Genomic DNA, 17,673 nt, shown 5'->3' on the forward strand with positions numbered 1-17,673 from the left:
GCTCAACAGAAAGACGTAAAACGATATGAGACGCCAGGAAACTCTGTGATGTTCTTTCCTATTTCGGTCTGAAAAGAAGCTCGAAATTGTAAAAGCATTAAAAAGTCCAAAAGTTCGTAAGTAAATTACCGAATGATTTGAAAATTGCAATACGGCGATTTTGTCGTCTAGATGATAGCATTCGAATAGCAAGATAACATTAACTAACAAAATCGAGTAAAAGAGTTCCAAGCACCTTTGATATGCGTAATGCGTGATTTTGGACCGTTGAAAGTTTTTGATCTATTCAATTGGCAATTTTTGGTGGCAAAGGAATCATTCTGCTCCCCGAGACGTTTTGATAATGAACTAGAGACTGTTTTGAGTTAAACTCATTTCATGTCTTAAATACATTTGTGATGTTAGAAAATATCTGAATTGGTTTTGTCTTTCTTTTCTAGTTTTGCTCTTTTTGCAATGTTATTTTAAATAACAAAACTATAAAAAATTGTGTTATCAATTTTGTCATTACAACATCGAGCTAGTGATTGTAGTGAAGTAAAGCTAAAATTTTAAACCCAATACTTAAAGATATTTACTTGTGTTGTATAGCTTTTGTTTAATAGTATAAAGTATCTCTAAGAACACTGGCGCATGTGAAAGAGCGTGATACTCTCAATTTCTCGTTCAGATGTTCGATTCAGAATCAATTTTTTTTTTCGTTTTTCAAATCTAATTAACGTTTTTTTTGTCCTCTTTTTCTCTTTTTCTCTTTTTAATCGTAATGAACGTAATGAAGACTCTTATTTAGGTATTGGTGATTTTTTGCCTTTTTTAAGGAAAAATCTTAAAGTTTGTTCACACTCAAATTTGATTTTTTTGCGGTTTGAATTATGATTTCGTTTCAGGCTCAGTTCATTGTTCCCATTAAAAGAAAAACAAACTCAACTATTGAACAGAAAAACTGTAAAGGTCACGAAACGTGCTCAATTTCTAGTTCCAAAAGGAGTTTAAAACTCAGATTTGGTAGAAGAAAAAAGTAACCTATTGATCCTTTTTTTAAATCAAATTGGGTTACTTTTATCAAAGAACACCGAGCATGATTTTTGGACCAATTGAGCAATCTCCCCCCATTCTCGCGTGGGGGGGGGGGGGGGGGGATAGCTCAATAGGTTCTTGAGACATGTTTATAACCACTTGAAAATAGTTTGAATGACATGAAATCATAAAAAATATTTTCCAACGAATGTGGAAAGCCTAAATTTACGATGAAAAAGCTCTAAAGTTTCATTTAGATTGAAAAAAGAATCAATAAAACTGGCTTAAAAAGCGACTTTTTACTTTCTTAAAATGACAAAAAAATTTTGCGAACATTATTAAGGTGCTGCGGAGAACCGTTTTTGCTATTGAGATACAAGTCCAGAGCACCAACCCTGGTAAATTGCTTTCTTCGATGAGGCTATGGTCGCCTAAACAAAATTTTGCAAAAAAAAAAAACAATTTTTTTTTTCATTAATTTCGATTTTTTTCAAAATTTTCCTGATGCTCATGTAAGATAAACTTCGTTCGGTCAATTGATTGCGTGCTATAAACACATCATCCATCTACTTGCGGTGCTGTTGTCTTTTTGTAGAGTTTATTCGTTTTTGCAGGGGGGGAGATAGCTCAATTGGTCATTACGAGGGGAGATTGCTCAATTGATCCTGATTTTTTCCAAACTATAGAATAAAATTTTTTAAACTAAAATTCGAATCTTAATCTTCTTTTTCATTTGTCAGTTAGCTATGTTTTGACTAATTATAGGCTTTTTGCCAATTTCTCGCCTGTGTTCGTGAAGTGAAGCTTCGCTTCTGTCTTGATTCTGCAAAATTAACTATAGTCATTTGAATTTCTGTGCTACTGAAAATTTTGTGCTACTGAAAAATAAAGAAAGTGATGAAAGTGGAAAAAATTGAATAACTAAAAAATACTTGAGGTCATGGTGTGTATTATTTTTTCATGATTTCATTTTTTCAGGCAGAATCAGACATCAATACTAGGAGTTATAGAATAGGTCGAGTTAGCCGATAACAGATATAAACGACTTAGCCGAATACTGATTGCATTAAAGACTTAGAATCATTCATATAATTGCAATTCTTGCCTACTTTGTGGGTTTTGTCGTTTTGATCGTGCTTGCTTGAATTTATTTATTTTTTTCAAAAATTTGTTTTCTAAAAATTGAAAGAAGATTTCCCTTCTCAAAGAACTGAAGCACAAAAAAAGTTCAAATCCGTTACAAAATGCAATTAAACGTAAAAGTGGAGAAAAGCTTTAAAAATTTACTATTATTTAAAACCATTTTGCATTTTACTGACAGTTCCGGTGTTTTCTTCTTTGAATTCTATTCGATATTATGTTAATTCACTGTTTATTATTAAAAAATGTTAGCGAATGCTCAGCAAGTAGCAGAAAATCTCTAAGCCACATTTATCATTGCAAAAAGAAATTGTAGGAAAAAGTTACAAGAACAAACATCGCCCTGCGTCATTTTTTCTTATCATTTCGAAAAGTGGTCAGATAAAAAGGTTTTGTGCGGTATAATTATATGTTGCTAGAATTGGCAATTGAACTCTTTGAAAAACTCACGGTAGTGATTATCAGCTAAAACAAATTATTATCAGGAGGAATTATTTGAGCCTTTGATTGGTCTCCTCTGCAGCCTCTGCCGTTTTCTCTCTTTTGTTGGCAAAGTGCTGCTTTGTTGCGGTATAAGAGTTTTCAGTCGGAACAAATCTTTTTAACGATACGATTACAGATTTGTTTTTATTGTTTTTATAAATTAGTGGTTTTTTGTTTACAATTGATTTAATTTGGAACATTATAAATAAAAGTGTTCTCGGGTTGTTTACCCTTCCGATAAGCAAAGATATGGCAATCGGATACAAAACTTTTTTTCCTGTAAAAACCTTTGTTAGCAAAATTGTCAACATTAGAAGGGAAAATTTAGGATCGGTTCATATTAAATTTAAATTTCTTGCGTCTCCAGCAAACTTGGTCCTGAGTTGACGCATACGCATGGGACTACAAAGGTCTGGATCCGAATCTGACCGAACCAATTTTTTGTAAACATGATGTATTCCGTTTCAAAAAAAATTGTTGTCTTATTATTGTTCGCTTATGTTTTTTTGGCTTAGCCGCCACATCGTAAAATTGATTTTTTTTGTACGCTATTTACATTGTAGTTGCTTTTAGCGTTCCGACTTACTTCTGCTGTGTTTTTCATTAACTCTGAACTTGTACATTGTCTTTTTTGTTTATTTTTACTTAAAATTTTCTTCTATTCAAATTTATTACTTTTCGGCTGACTTCAGCTATTTTTCATCAGCTTACTTCGGCTATTTTCTATTTTTCACCGGCTAAGTGTCCTAATTTTGAGTCGTTTAAAGAGAATATAATTTTTATGCTCAACTCTGGACTTCAGAAATTGCTAAAAATTTTTGAATATACATTACAAAAAAGTTGCCAAAAAAATTCGACTTGAGCTGGGACCTGTTTTTTTTTTGCAAACTAGATTTTTTCAATTTTTTCGGACTAATGTTTTTCTTTTGTTTGTCGGCTGAACTCCCGTTGCACCGAGCTCTTTTGGATGGTTTAGTTTTCTTTTAATTTAGTGATTGCTTTTCTAAACCCCATTGGTAGAGGTAATTGACTTACAAGTTTTTTTGCAGAATGTTATCTTGGTTTTAAAAAGTCTTAATGAAAATTTTTCAAATGAAAAAGTTTTTTTTGTTAGTTTTTTTGTGAAATTTTTGCTGCCGTGGTTAATTTGCTGGAAATTTTGAGCTTGTGATTAGCAAGCAATATCATTTTAAAGATTTGATTTTGCCTGTGAAACTTCTGTGAAACCATTTTTTTTGGCTCAGCGGGTGTACGCTCAAGAATGGTCGGCTTTGTTACCTCTGTGTAAGTTTTGTTTCGATGCAAAATTAATTAACAATTGTCTTGTTCAGTTTTTCTAACATATCTAGCAAAGCTATCCTCGAAATTTTCAATGTTTATTTATGATATATATATATATATATATATATATATATATATATATATATATATATAAAAGTCAGAAAAAAAGTCCTCTTTCAAAATTCACATCAAGGAAACTCAACAATGTTTTTACAAAAAACGACAGCCTGTAGCCTTTTTATTTGAAAGAACATGTACAAATTATGTTCATTCAATTGCCACCGTGCTAACCGATTGCTCCAAAAAGTGATAATATTTTCATAATTGGCATTGCGTGTCAGTGGAACATTTGGGTAGAACACTTGCCTTTTTCGATAAATTTAGTGCATTTATGTAGTCATTGCCTATTTGCTTACAAGAAAGAAGAAGAGTTTTTTTTATTCTGTATCTAACTAATTACTGTCTGTACTTGTTGTAAGGTTCGCATTAGGTTTTTGAGAACTTGTCAAGAATGTTTTGCCTTAATTTTGCTGTTTTTTTCTCTAGATTGGGTTTTTGCTGGTATCTCAACTTTTCAGGAGCCAGAGTAAAGCGCCGATATAAGTTTTTGTGAACTTTTTCGAAACATTTTTTCTCACAAATTTTGTTGACTTTTGATTTTTTTTGTTGCTTAGCTTAGCCTTTGAATTCAGTATTTTATTCAGGCTAATCATTAAAAAAGAGAGAACATTGAAGCTATTAATCTCATTGAAAAGTTGAAAACTTTTTTTGCTCGGTATTCTGTTGGCTTTTACAATTTTGTTGGTGTAAAATTTTCCGAAGTGAAAAGATGTGCTATAAAAACTGCACCTATCCAGTTTTTATAGACATCCTTTCACTTTTAAACATTTTACACCAACAATAATGTAAGAGCCACTAAAATGCCGACCACAACTTTAAATCAACAACTTTAAACAAAAAAGACAAAATTACCAACCCAAACCAAATATTAAAACAAGAATAGCCGGTTACAGTCAAATAGCACGGAACGTTTTAGTTTTAATGAAATCAAAAAACTTTCAAATTATGTTCGTTTTCTTATCCGTGGTGCGATGAAAGGATCTGAACGACAAACTAGAACTTACTATTTGACAGCCATAGTAAATTAGAGAAATTGGGCAACAGTTTTTGCAGAAAAAGGACTAGAAAAATGAAAAAATGTATATTGAATTATCAAAAAAATATATTCAAGTTTTTGTGCAGAAATTGTTTGAATTTTTGAACTTTTTGATTCCCAAAATGCTGTCCAAAAAACTCCAAAAAACAAATACAGTCGAGTAAATCATAGTTTTCACGGCTTAAATTAAGCATAAATACGCTATTGTAAGCCTGATTGCTCGCTTTACTCGCTCAAAGTTAGACGAAATATCAGAAAATTCAAACCGATTTTTCTCGATACTGGGGAATCTTTTTAAAATTACGAAAACACACCGGAATACAAAGTTTCTACCCATTTTCAATAGTCGGAACAATAAGTTCTGTTATCGCAATCAATCAAATTGGTGCCCTAAGATTGCTCTATCAACTTTTAATTTCAGCAACTCATATATTTAAACTCACTGATAGCTGAAATATCCGTAGTTCACATAACCGTAATTCAGTTCAAAAGATAAGCTTATTTTTGACCCGAAAAATGAAGGCGTTTACGTTTTTAAATTGATTTAAAATTTACAGATGCTCTGGCTTTGGCAAACATAAGAAGTAGTCTTGTTTTGGTTTCAAACATAATTTTTCAGCAAAAAAGTGAGCTAAATTTTTCACATAAAGGGAGTTTATTTATTAAAAATGTATATCGCATTTCAACGGTAGATGTTTTGTTATCTACCTGGTCCAAATTGGCTTTAATAGCAGAAAAATTAGGAACTGACTGTTGAGAGTCAAGTCCTACTAGAGGGTATTGTTCTCATACTGGACTTAATTGGACTCGAAACAGCTATCGAGAAATGTAAACTCAGTTTTTTGAGCCAATTAATTTTTAATATTTTCCCTGCTTTTTGATCTAGTTGCTAAAACGAATTTCCCTTTTGAATAATTTGAGTTGCGATCCTTTTTGTCGCTCAAAATGGGTTTACTGAAAAACTCAAATTTAGCAGTTTTTCTGAACTTAATATTTGTGGCAAACTGTTGCTATGTATGTGAACCCGACAAAATTCGGGTACCTTCGCCCAAACTAAGAGTTATCAGGTAAGGAAAACAATCTTCACAACAAAGATTAACAGGACTTATGTCCAAATTTGGCTTATGTTGATACCAAAAGCCTTAAAATTAAACAGGCAAAAGAATAATTGATTTTCAGGACAAAAACATGTCCAAATGTACAAAACATTTACTATTAACGCGACTAAATAAAATTTAATACTTAATTATGTTTAGTACTACCACTTAATTAAAATTAGTACTAATTAAATTTAGTACTTTAACTTAAGTATTTCTACAGATCAACTTTCAGGTGTTTCAGATGTCTCCATGATTTTAATGATTATGGTGATACAAAAAAGTCACAGATTTCAGCCGGTCCAATTTTAATATCATCAGAAAACAATGAAGTCTTATAACTAATTTTCAAGTGCCATAGGAGTGTGAAACAGCTCTGAGCTTACTCAAAAGGTCAATAGAATATTGCTACTACAGGGCTTCATTTTAACAACTTCATGAAAGTATCAGGAAATTTGCGTTTTTTTTAATCAGACAAATTTCGACTTTTTAACTAGCCATTTTTGACGGAATTTTTTTTATATCATTTAATAGGTATTCTTGTCTTGAATTGAATTTAAACCTTAAAAGGCAGTCGGAAGTTTCAGAGCTTCGCTCTGATACGAGCATTCTTGTTAATATTGTTCTGACTTTCGATACGAAAGTAACGGAATATTTGTGCTCGGGGTGGGTTTTTTTTCTTCAGACAAATTTCGACTTTTTAACTAGCCATTTTTGACGGAATTTTTTTTATATCATTCGAAAAGTTTTGTTGTCTTGAGCTTAAATTTGAAAAGAACTTTTACCTGTGATCATTTTTTGTAAAGTTATGAGGGTTTAAAGATTGCCATTTTGAACAATTTGGGACAATTAACGTGCGATATAATTCGCGCTATTAGTGCGTAAGCGGAGATTTAATCCGTCTTTTTAATCGTTCCAAATTGGTTGAACGAAGCTTATTTGCCATAATTGATTTGTTACAAGGAACAAAATCTATCTTTTTATACTTTATATGGCGTGTGGGAGGATGAATTTCATAAAAACTTTCAAATTTAAAAAAAAATCATTTTATTTAATTTCATTAAATTTTTTAATGTTATACTGCTGCTCCATAAACCTTAAAAGGCAGTCGGAAGTTTCAGAGCTTCGCTCTGATACGAGCATTCTTGTTAATATTGTTCTGACTTTCGATACGAAAGTAACGGAATATTTGTGCTCGGGGTGGGTTTTTTTTCTTCAGACAAATTTCGACTTTTTAACTAGCCATTTTTGACGGAATTTTTTTTATATCATTCGAAAAGTTTTGTTGTCTTGAGCTTAAATTTGAAAAGAACTTTTACCTATGATCATTTTTCGTAAAGTTACGGGGGTTTAAAGATTGCCATTTTGGCCAATTTGGGACAATTAACGCGCGATATAATTCGCGCTATTAACGCGTGAGCGGAGAGTTAATCTGTCTTAGAAATCGTTCCAAATTGGTTGAAAGAAGCTTATTTGCCATAATTGATTTGTTACAAGTAGCGAAGTCTATCCCTTTATACTTAATATGGCGTGTGGGGGGATGATTTTCATTAAAAAAACTCAAATTTTAGACAAAAAAACTTCATTTTGTTTTATATCATTTAATTTCTTAAATGTTATTACTGCTCCATAAACATTAAAAGGCGGTCGGAACATTCAGGGCTTCGCCCTGATATGAGCACTCTTGTTATTTTTATTATCAATAAAAATTCCATGGGAGAGTCCGTGAGGGTTCATCGACTCTCTGAGATGATTTTCAAGTTGGTAAGTTTCTTATTAAATTTCTGCAGTTGTACTGTACACAATCACAATGCATTTTCCAAGTGTAGGTAACATGTTCATCAAAATATGAGTGAAATAATTCTAGAACCATCGAAGAAAGCCTTTCTTGAGAGAACCAATATCTGTACTGTCAAAATAACTTGTGGTGCTAAATTTGCAAGTCGAGTCGAACGAAACCAGAAGTTCTGTTCACATAGCTTCAACTTTGGGCGTTGTACCTGAAACAAACTAGAAGATAAATAGATCGGAAAAAAATCAAAATTAAATGGCATTTTAAAATGATTCGAATTGCCCTATTTAAATGCCCTATCACTGGAAAAAAAACACACTTTGATTATAGTCGTGAAATTAAAAAATTAAAACAAGGATAAGAAAATGCTACGACCTTGTCGACAAGAACCAGAATTTTTTATAAACTCAGTCAGGGGCAGATCTAGGATTTTCTCAAGGGGGGATGAGGGGAGGGCATTTTTGGTCTCTTTTTGGAAGGTTTTGACCCAAATTTGAGTTTTTTCGACGCGCGCTCTCCCTCAAATTTAAGTTATATTGGCGCCCCCCCCCCAAAAAAAAACAAAAAACTCCGCCCCTGTACTCTGTTATTTTTTTAATCATAGCTTTTTTCATCGCCCAGCAAACTTCTGGGTACCACTCACATTCTCTAAAGTTTGTAGATGTAGAGAAAAATTTGTTGGTCAGGATTGCAATTCAATTAATTATTATAATAATCAAGTCTAAAATTAAACCGACAGAGCAAATTCATTATTTCGTTTGTTTGTCTTAGTTTCGGACCGACAAATAAAATTGTGAGCAGTTCTGAAATGCTGTCAGATTTCATAATTGAGACCAAGGACGGAGTAGTGAGCGAAGACTTGTGTGGGAGCATGTGTCTATTTCATTCCGAGTGCAAGTCGCTCAACTTCAACACGCGAACAAAGAGGTGCAACTTACTAGCCACCGACGTCAACCTCAAAAACATCACAGGTCTGCATCTGTTTATGTTGAAGTAACGTACCTTGAAACTTGAAACAAGCAATGCCCGCACCGAGCGCCCATATATCATAATCGATTATATTGTCCGCTTATAGTCACTATCTATAAAATTACAAAATAAGTGATTAAAGCGCATCAAAAATGGATTGTAATTCTAATGTTTTTTTAATCTCAATATAATCCAATATAAATGATTTTAATTTATTATATTGGGTTTTTTGAGAGTTTATCAATGAATTGTACTGTTTTTTTTTAAATTTCCCATTTAGTGCAGTTGCTACATATCCTGTCTCCTTATTTTTCTACATTTCACACTTTATATTTAACTTTGATTTTAATTTTATTTTTACCAAAATTGCCACTCGCCCAACCACGAAAGCCTCTCCCGTTCAAGTGAAGGGAGTAATGTTTGAGAGTGAAGGGAGTTTAATTGTTGATTCCAATGGTTGAACCCCTGAACCCCCAGTGTATCCCCCCTCAATCCTCCCGCTCTTCACGCGCATATGGTAAATTGGTAAATTAGGGGGGTTCATAACACATTTTGTAAAACTAGAGCGCGGAGGGTAAACATAGGGATGTGGTTTGAAATTGTACCTTTCTTGCTCTTGCAAAACTTGCAAAGTTTCTGCAAAATAAAAAAATTTAGTTAAAAAAAATTGGGGATTATTAATTAAAATGGATTATAAAACATTTTAAAAAAAATAATATTCAATTATAATGGATTATCTTGACAAAAGTGAATTAATTTCAGTGCTAAAAAACGGATTATTTGCGATTATAAGGGATTACAATGATTTTTTTCAGAAAAGAATCAGTAATAAGACATAATAATCGATTTCGTGGTCTACTTTTTGCATTAACGGATAGAAAAATACATACACGGATGGGTCCCAAATCCAGGATTCTATGTATTAAGATTAGGGATAGATTTTCCAAAAACATGTTCAGAAAAAAAAAGAAGTAATACAAAATTAGAAAAATCAACCAATGACGCGGCAGTAAAAAATGTATTTCCTTTCAGCTTAACTATTTTATTTTCACTCTAAAATCAGTTAAAAAGTTGGGAGGGATATAGTTGCATAGTGCCGTTCACATTCACAATTTGTGAACCAATTTTTACAATGTTTAGCAATTTCATTCATTAAAAATTAGATTCACTTTTTGGTAACACAATTTTTCAACGTTTAAAAATTTGTTCTCCCCATTCATGGTTCAGAATTTTGTTCACAAAATGTGAACAGATTAAAGACACGAATAAACAACTAATTTAAAAGAAAATAAAAATTAACCAGTAGAAAGCGAATAATTATGCTTGCTTCTGATAGGTCAATTGAAAACTTGTACTCTGATTGGTCAATTTTGGTGTCGATTTGAATATTTTTTTGTAAGGAGGAAAACATTTTTTCCAAACTACCTCAATTTGTTTGTTGCCTTTATTTATAAAAATTATCACTGCTAAAAACAGTCAACTAGTTTATACATTGAATAAAACTGTTCACATTTGGTGAACAAATATTTTTAAACGTTTAAAAATTTGGTTTCCCCATGCACGGTTACGAAATGTTGTTCACAAAATGTGAACAAAATAAAGACATGTATAAAAAATTTTTAACCGGGAGGGAGTGAATAAGAATGTTTGCTTGTGATTGGTCTATAGAAACGTTTTTTACTGATTGGTCAATTTTTCTGTCGATATGAATATCTTCCTTATAAGGAGGAAAACCCTTTATTCCAAAACACACAAATTTGTTTGTTGTCCTAGTATATAAATTTAAAAGATAAAAAATATCACTGCTAAAAACTGTCAACTAGAAACTGCTAAAAAACTGCTCAAATTTTGTGAACAAAAATTTTTCAACATTAGTAGTTTGTTCACCCCATGTATGATTAAGAAATTTTGTTCACAAAACGTGAACACACTAAAGACATTGTTAAGCAATGTTCAACCAAGAGGATAGGGAGAAATGCTTGATTGGGTTTGGGAAGCTTCGTAATATGTTGAAAAATTTCTCATTTGTTAGCAATAGACTCACATTTTGTGAACATATTTGTTCAACGTTTAATTTTTTTCTTGTTATTTTTAGAAAATGGAATCTTTCACGGTTGACCTTTCCTCAAATGCATCTTTGCACACTTGCACTGGAAACACTCTTTCATCATTCCGCACAGCATTAGCCGAGCCCTGTAGTCTTGAAGGGCAATGGTGTATGAGTCTTACAGAACAAACGTATTCTAAAAATGTTAGAAACCTTAACACTGGGACTTTTGATTTCAACTATTATAATAAATGGTATAGAAAATTATAAATTACTCTTGGGAACTACAAAATTTTTGAAGATTTGATTTATGGCAAGAACAAAGCTATTCATATTTCTCGCGGGCGCTGGAACAAAGACCAGCACATTAATTACACGACTAGCAAAATAAACGAGTCTGGAATCTGGAACCGCAATCCAAAAATTGCAAACTGTTCAAATGATGCGTTTTACATTTTGGGGTTGAGCAGATCTCAAGATAAAATTCGCATGGGTTTAGTTCAGGACGAACTAGCGTTTCCAGTTGGTATAGGATGTTATCATCAAGTATTCTATTATTGTGATTTCATAGAACCACAATATGTGGGTATACAAAAGATCCTATATTGAGAAGTTTTCAGCTGTTCGACTCGCAACAAATGTTCTCGACAATTGAAAATGCCAATTCTTCCACCGGCAGTCTTCATCAAAAGTTTGATAGCTCACAGAAAAAGTTGTGACAGAGAAACTTATACATAATATACTGATGGAAATACGCACAGACTCTGGTGATTTAGTTCTGTTTACAGGTGTTGGCAGAAATTTTCTTACACTCTTGATTCAAAAATCTTAACTTTGGATATTTATTTTGTTTCTATTTTGGTAGGCGTGTATTTAAAACAAAAGATTACATTGTTTGTCTAAACTATATATCAATTTGAGAAGAAAGTTGAACTCATAGCAACAAAAAGCAAGGTTAAGTATTAGCCGTTGTTCAAAAACTCAGTTAAAGCAACAGCAGCAACAGACGACATCAGGATATGAATCAACAAGTATGAAAATATCAGCTGTGGACGACTTGAAACGTGGACGCTTCATGTGATCTTGAGCGTCGTAATGGACGATTTGTCCGATTTGCCATCAAAAGTTATGGTGACAATGACTATCTCTACGTGAAACTATTCAAAATGGTTTCAACAAGAGATTGGATTCGAGTCAATCAAATGAGTCTTACGCTCGAAGAGTTTTCGGCAATGTCGGCTTGAACTGGTTCAGTCAATGAGGATTTGTTAGGGCACGCAGATCTTCAGCGTCGAGGTCGATTCGAGAGCACGCTAGGAGCTCTTTTTAGCAAGCAATCATCGAGACCTTTGGAGTACGATTCGGTGGCGCCAGTTCAGACCAACAATAAGGAAGAGGTCAAGCAGATTACAGCGGTAGACAACATGGATGTTTTCACCCAGTCTCAGGAAGATAACAGTTTTCCAGAAGATGATATCTTGGCGGCCAAAGAATTCAAATTTAGCAAAACGCCAAAACGCTAAGCTTACTGCCGTGTCTAATAATTCGAAAAAAATTTGATATATTCCGGCTGCTCGTTTAAAGGTATTTAAAGGCATTTGATAAATCATCTTTTCTGCAATCTCTTCTTTTATAACTTCTAGCGGCTGAACTATTTTGTTCTCAATTTTGAATGTTCACTGTGATTTTTTTCAGTGCCAAAATGAACAGTTCGCAATCTTTGAAACAAGTCAGAATGAAAACCGTCAGGCCTGCTGACATCGCGGTTGATGGCGAGGTGTAGGAAGAATAATTTTATCACGCAGACAGCGAAGAAGAAGAAGGTGATCACAGCTCGGTGGTAGTTGTTGACGACGGGGAGGAGGAAGACAATACTGAGTAGGCTACATCAATTGGGGTGAATTTGCCATTAAGATCTGTTTTCTTTTTTTTTCTGTACGATTTCCGATACATTTTGAAAATTGTGTTCTAGTCGTGTCACACACATAGCAGCAGGCACAATCAGTTCTTTGAGAGAGAAGCATGACAGAGATAGTTTCATAATTTATAGGGTTATAAAGAAAGAGACGATAAAAACTTCTGGCACTACTGCTCCTTAAAGGAGGGAGAAAGGGAAAAGCTCTCTGTTAAATTGAGAAATTGGTCATTACTAAAATAACAATTATAACAGTTTTGGAAATTGTACAGAATTCTGGCCGTTCCATCGACTTGCGTCAACCGCTCCGTCAAATTGTAGGGTAATATAGGAGACTTTGTAAAGCAGCAGGCTTGACTGACAAAGCCAAGCAAAGAAGAAAGCTCTCAAAAGCACTCCAGATCTCAAATAAGTTTTTTGTTGTTTTTTGGGTTATTTTGGTGGATTCTTTTTATTAGATTGTTAGAAGTTTGTTAAAACATAAAGTTGAAATGTTAAATAATCTTTTTGATTGACCATTTTGATTGACTGTCTTTCTCATTTATTGATCAATCGAACAACCGAACAATTTTTATTATTGCGCTGCTTCTTAGAGAGCTAAAATGAACGCAGTGGCAACGGACAAAATAAATCCACTAACTCCAGGAGCTGGAGTTAGTGGATAGTGGATTCCATGGAGTGATGGATATCAACCCGAGCAGTGGCGTAATGATGAGGGTGAAACTCGAGCTTTTGCACGATCTCAGAAGAGGTCTACTGGCGCTGGCAAAACAGGAATTTGTGTGCAAGAATATAGAACCACCTCAACTCTTCAAAGTGACCCGTTTGACGGCTTATGTATTTGACGTCCAGGCTGAACTGGAGATGTTGAACGACAGCCGAACTGCGTCTCAGGCGTACAAAACGATCGTGGTTTCGTATCATATGAAAAAATTTTCATCATTCGACGGTCAAAAATTACGGACAAAATCTCAAATAAAACGACAGTTGATGCTTCTTTTTGTGCAATTCGAAGTAATATTTTGATTCTTATACTTATTAGTTGGAAAACAAACAACCATTTGAGTGACTATTACCAACCGTCCCAACTATTTTTAAATAAGGTTTTAGATTCAACGCAGTTTTTTATAGAATCAGTGGCTAGAGATAATCCAAAACCCGAAGCATCGAGTCAAACGTAATACTTTGCAAACAAATGACAAAATTTTTGGTAAAAAACTAAAGTTTTCAGAAAGTAAACAATTGTCGAGAACAGATAGTTCTCTACGCAGTTGACCCAAACCTTGTGAAAATAAAAAGCGAAGAGCATCCGGTTCGAACCGTGCGCCAAGTGAGTAAAATCGTTGTCTGAAGAATCGTCGCCTACACTGAACTATCCGAGCCACAGTACTTTGTTCAGACACATCATTTATACATCTCAATGGGAACATTGTTTGAAACCACAGCAAATTTTTTGTGGCTTTTCGGGAATTTGGATACAGTCACATAGACACATACGCACAAAACTTGATTTACTAATAGTTTTTTTGGGATACCAAGCATGAAAAACAAAAAAAATTGAAGATTTTTTCAAACGGCACGACCCACAGCGACACAACTATCAGCTGTCTATTCAAGTGTATATTTTTTGATAGAATACTGTCAATCAGACCTGGAGTTATTACTTCATGAAGTAGTTCAGTTTCAAACCTTGATCATGTCAATTTGCAGCGGAATTGACCCTTTCAAAGTTGCGTGTACTGCTGCATCTGCATGCAATGATTTTTAAAGGCAGCTCTTTATGCCTATGAATGCATTTGTTTTCGATCAATTGTGATCGATCTCGGGATGCTACATCTTTTCTTGCTTCACACTAACTGACCTGGATTGAAAGTCTGGGAAGCGAGAAAGCCGAAATGGGTAATTACAAAACTGTTCTTAACAAATCAGGCAAAACTAATATCAGCAAGCGAAAAGTCGGAGAGCAACAAATTGATCCAAGTAAAGTTGACAGGTTGATGTTAAAATTTGCTGGTCATGAAGATCTCTCGTCTCTCCTTAGCTTTTTGTCGTCAAAGAAGAAAAAGAGTCAGAAACTTGCAACTATCTATGAACTTTTTGGTTGCTATTATCACTGATGTCCAAAATGTTTCCCAAACCGTAAAGTTTTCAACAAAAAACTCGGAATCACCATGGAAGAATTGTGGCTAACTTCTTAAAACGATCGTTTATTTTTTTAAAGAAGCAGATCAATGAGAAAACCGTGTAAAAATAAACAGACGGATACGAGTTCATCGTTGAGGCATGTGAGCACATCTGGGAGTGTGACTATCGTACCTCAGCATGATATTTACCTAACAATAACGACAACAGCACGACGCTTTCCTCTTCTAGAAAGCTGAAACTGATTGTTCTAAAAGCGCCTACTACACACCATTAAGTGCACGAGATGCTTTTGTGGGCAGTTACCTGTTACCTTCATTGTCAAAACAAGATAAAAATTAACACTTTCGTTAAGTTGATATTTGTTCTTTTCATCCCTACGTTAAAGCAAACTGTCCTGTCCCTACCCCGATGATCATCCAATAAAGATTTCAGTTGCACCAAATTTGCTGAAGCAATTGGATGGCCAACAACTGGTGATTGCCAGCCCGGGAAATTGTTTTGCATCGTTTTGAACTCAATGAAGACGTCAAGTTGAACCCTGACGAAATTAGTTACAATAAAGGTCTCCATTTTATTTCGAAAATTTTCTTGAACTCTTTTTGGGAGCATCTTGGAATGCACGAACGTTTGCCAAAAACACGATATTTCAATAATTACACCAATGTTATTGAATGTTTCATTTCAAACGCCACTAGAGTGTTAGATTCAACCCTTTTGGGAAATGACTTGAAGTATCTGCAATATAAAGTTATTGATGATGCTGCAGATTCTGCCCGAAAAACCAATGTTGTGCTGTCTAAATGTACAACGGCTCATGTGCGCACTGTCCTCTACGGGTACATGCAGCGAGTGAAAAAGACGACAAATATACTGTTTTGTGATACAGACAGCTTAATTTACATTGATGATATAGAATCTTCGACAAGGACACAGAAGAGAGATTTTCCATTAGAAAACAATTTGGGGGGCATGACAGTCAAAATTCCGGAAAGCATTGAGATTTTGAAATTCTATAGAAGGGGACCTAAAATTTATTGTTTGAGTGGCTTCGGAACGCAAAGCATAACTGATTAGAATTTCAAAAAAAATCTAAGAAAAAAATCTAAATCGAGCTGTTGAGAAAAAAATTTCGAACCTTGGTGAAACAAGAAATTCAAGAGCTGAGATCTCTGTTTGCGTCCATTTGCATAAGCAGGTTGTGAAACCAGTTTTTGGAAGTTTATGCACAAAAGAATCAAGAAAGCGTTCCATTTGCTCAACAGCATTGCATTGACAATTATGAGGCTTTTGTTATAAAAAAAGTCATGTGGTTTTACTGTGGAGAAGCTAATCTTCGTGTGAACCAAACTTTCTGCGCGATCTCATATGAACAAAATGATTTGTATAGGTTTTAAAAGAATTTAGATTTTTCTAACAATCATACTCCTGATTTAATCAACAGCACTTTGCTGCTGTACTTTTGACTGAGCTCATTTTCATGTGCATTTCGAACAAATTTTCCAAACAAAGTCTTCTGATATAGAAGCAGCAGTCTTGCGAACGAATTCTTCGAGGAGGAGAAGGAGGAAAAGGTGGAGGAGGACATCGAAACAGCTGTCGGAAACTGTTTTGATGACCATATCGAAGAAGAGGAAGCAACAACAAGCAACACCTCTTCCCATCAAACATTTTGGCAAATCAAACGCCGTACTAAAACGTCCATTGCCTTCTGCGAATCAAAAAAACAACAACAGCAACAACAACAACAACAACAACAACAACAACAACAACAACAACAACAACAACAACAACAACAACAACAACAACAAACTTTTTAGAGAGTATTTTCCCGCGATGAAACATCCCTACAGTTTGTCTCCCTCCTATCATCAGATGCAACGGAAAAAAAAGTGATGTTAGTACCAGCAGTAAGGATAACAGTCGTCGGCACAATTATATTGCGTTAAACGATATAACTACAGATTAAAATTGTCTTGATACATCCTTTTCATAATTTAGTTTTTCTTCAGTCGTAACCATATCTCTTTACGTTTCTTTTTGTTTGATCTGTAGCACTTTTGACTTTTAGTTTTGTTACTAGATAAAAATGCTGTCACTATCAGGATCACTTGCAAAAATGGAGTTCTGAGTTCGTTGCAACACAAAATAAACTCTTTTCATCTTATTCACAAATACTACACATGAAGGAAAAGCAAGTCAACAGTGTAGGATAGTAAAAGAAAGACTTGGAAACATATTAAAAGGTAAAGGCATCACGCATATGATGGGGTCTCACTTTTACAAGTGCTACAGTCAATGTGGATTTCACGAGGTTGAGGACGACAATCAGTCTCATTGTATTACAGATGATTGCGAATATCAGGTTGGCAGTCGCTTCTCTGAGAAATGTCTCTTATTCTCGAGTGGTACCGATTACTTGGATCGCAATCAAACTGCCTTCAGTCATCTGCATATTTTAATACATGCTCCATTGGCATCTGAAGAAGCATGGGAGTCTGCTGTTCAGCATGCTACACCAAAGAGCGTCAACATGGATCTGGAAAATGTTTCAAATATGGTGCGCGAGTTCTTCGATCCTAAAAGCGAGAAACATGACAGCTTTATCTACAAAAAAGCAGAACGAGAAGATGA

General features: G+C 34.2%; 1 protein-coding gene across 1 annotated transcript in view; it reads left to right on the top strand.

Annotated features, from left to right (window-relative positions):
- The first annotated feature begins 5,842 nt into the window (after positions 1-5,842).
- LOC134852057 (uncharacterized) overlaps positions 5,843-17,673 on the top strand; it is a 41,632-nt gene continuing 29,801 nt past the window's right edge. Inside the window, exons 1-2 of the mRNA XM_063868336.1 lie at positions 5,843-6,144; positions 8,738-8,937. Of these exons, the coding sequence (XP_063724406.1) occupies positions 6,023-6,144; positions 8,738-8,937 (322 nt within the window). The 5' untranslated portion in view covers positions 5,843-6,022. The remainder of the gene's footprint in view (positions 6,145-8,737; positions 8,938-17,673) is intronic.

The sequence above is a fragment of the Symsagittifera roscoffensis genome, chromosome 7 (assembly GCF_963678635.1).
Source record: "Symsagittifera roscoffensis chromosome 7, txSymRosc1.1, whole genome shotgun sequence".
Classification (NCBI taxonomy): Eukaryota; Metazoa; Xenacoelomorpha; order Acoela; family Convolutidae; genus Symsagittifera; species Symsagittifera roscoffensis.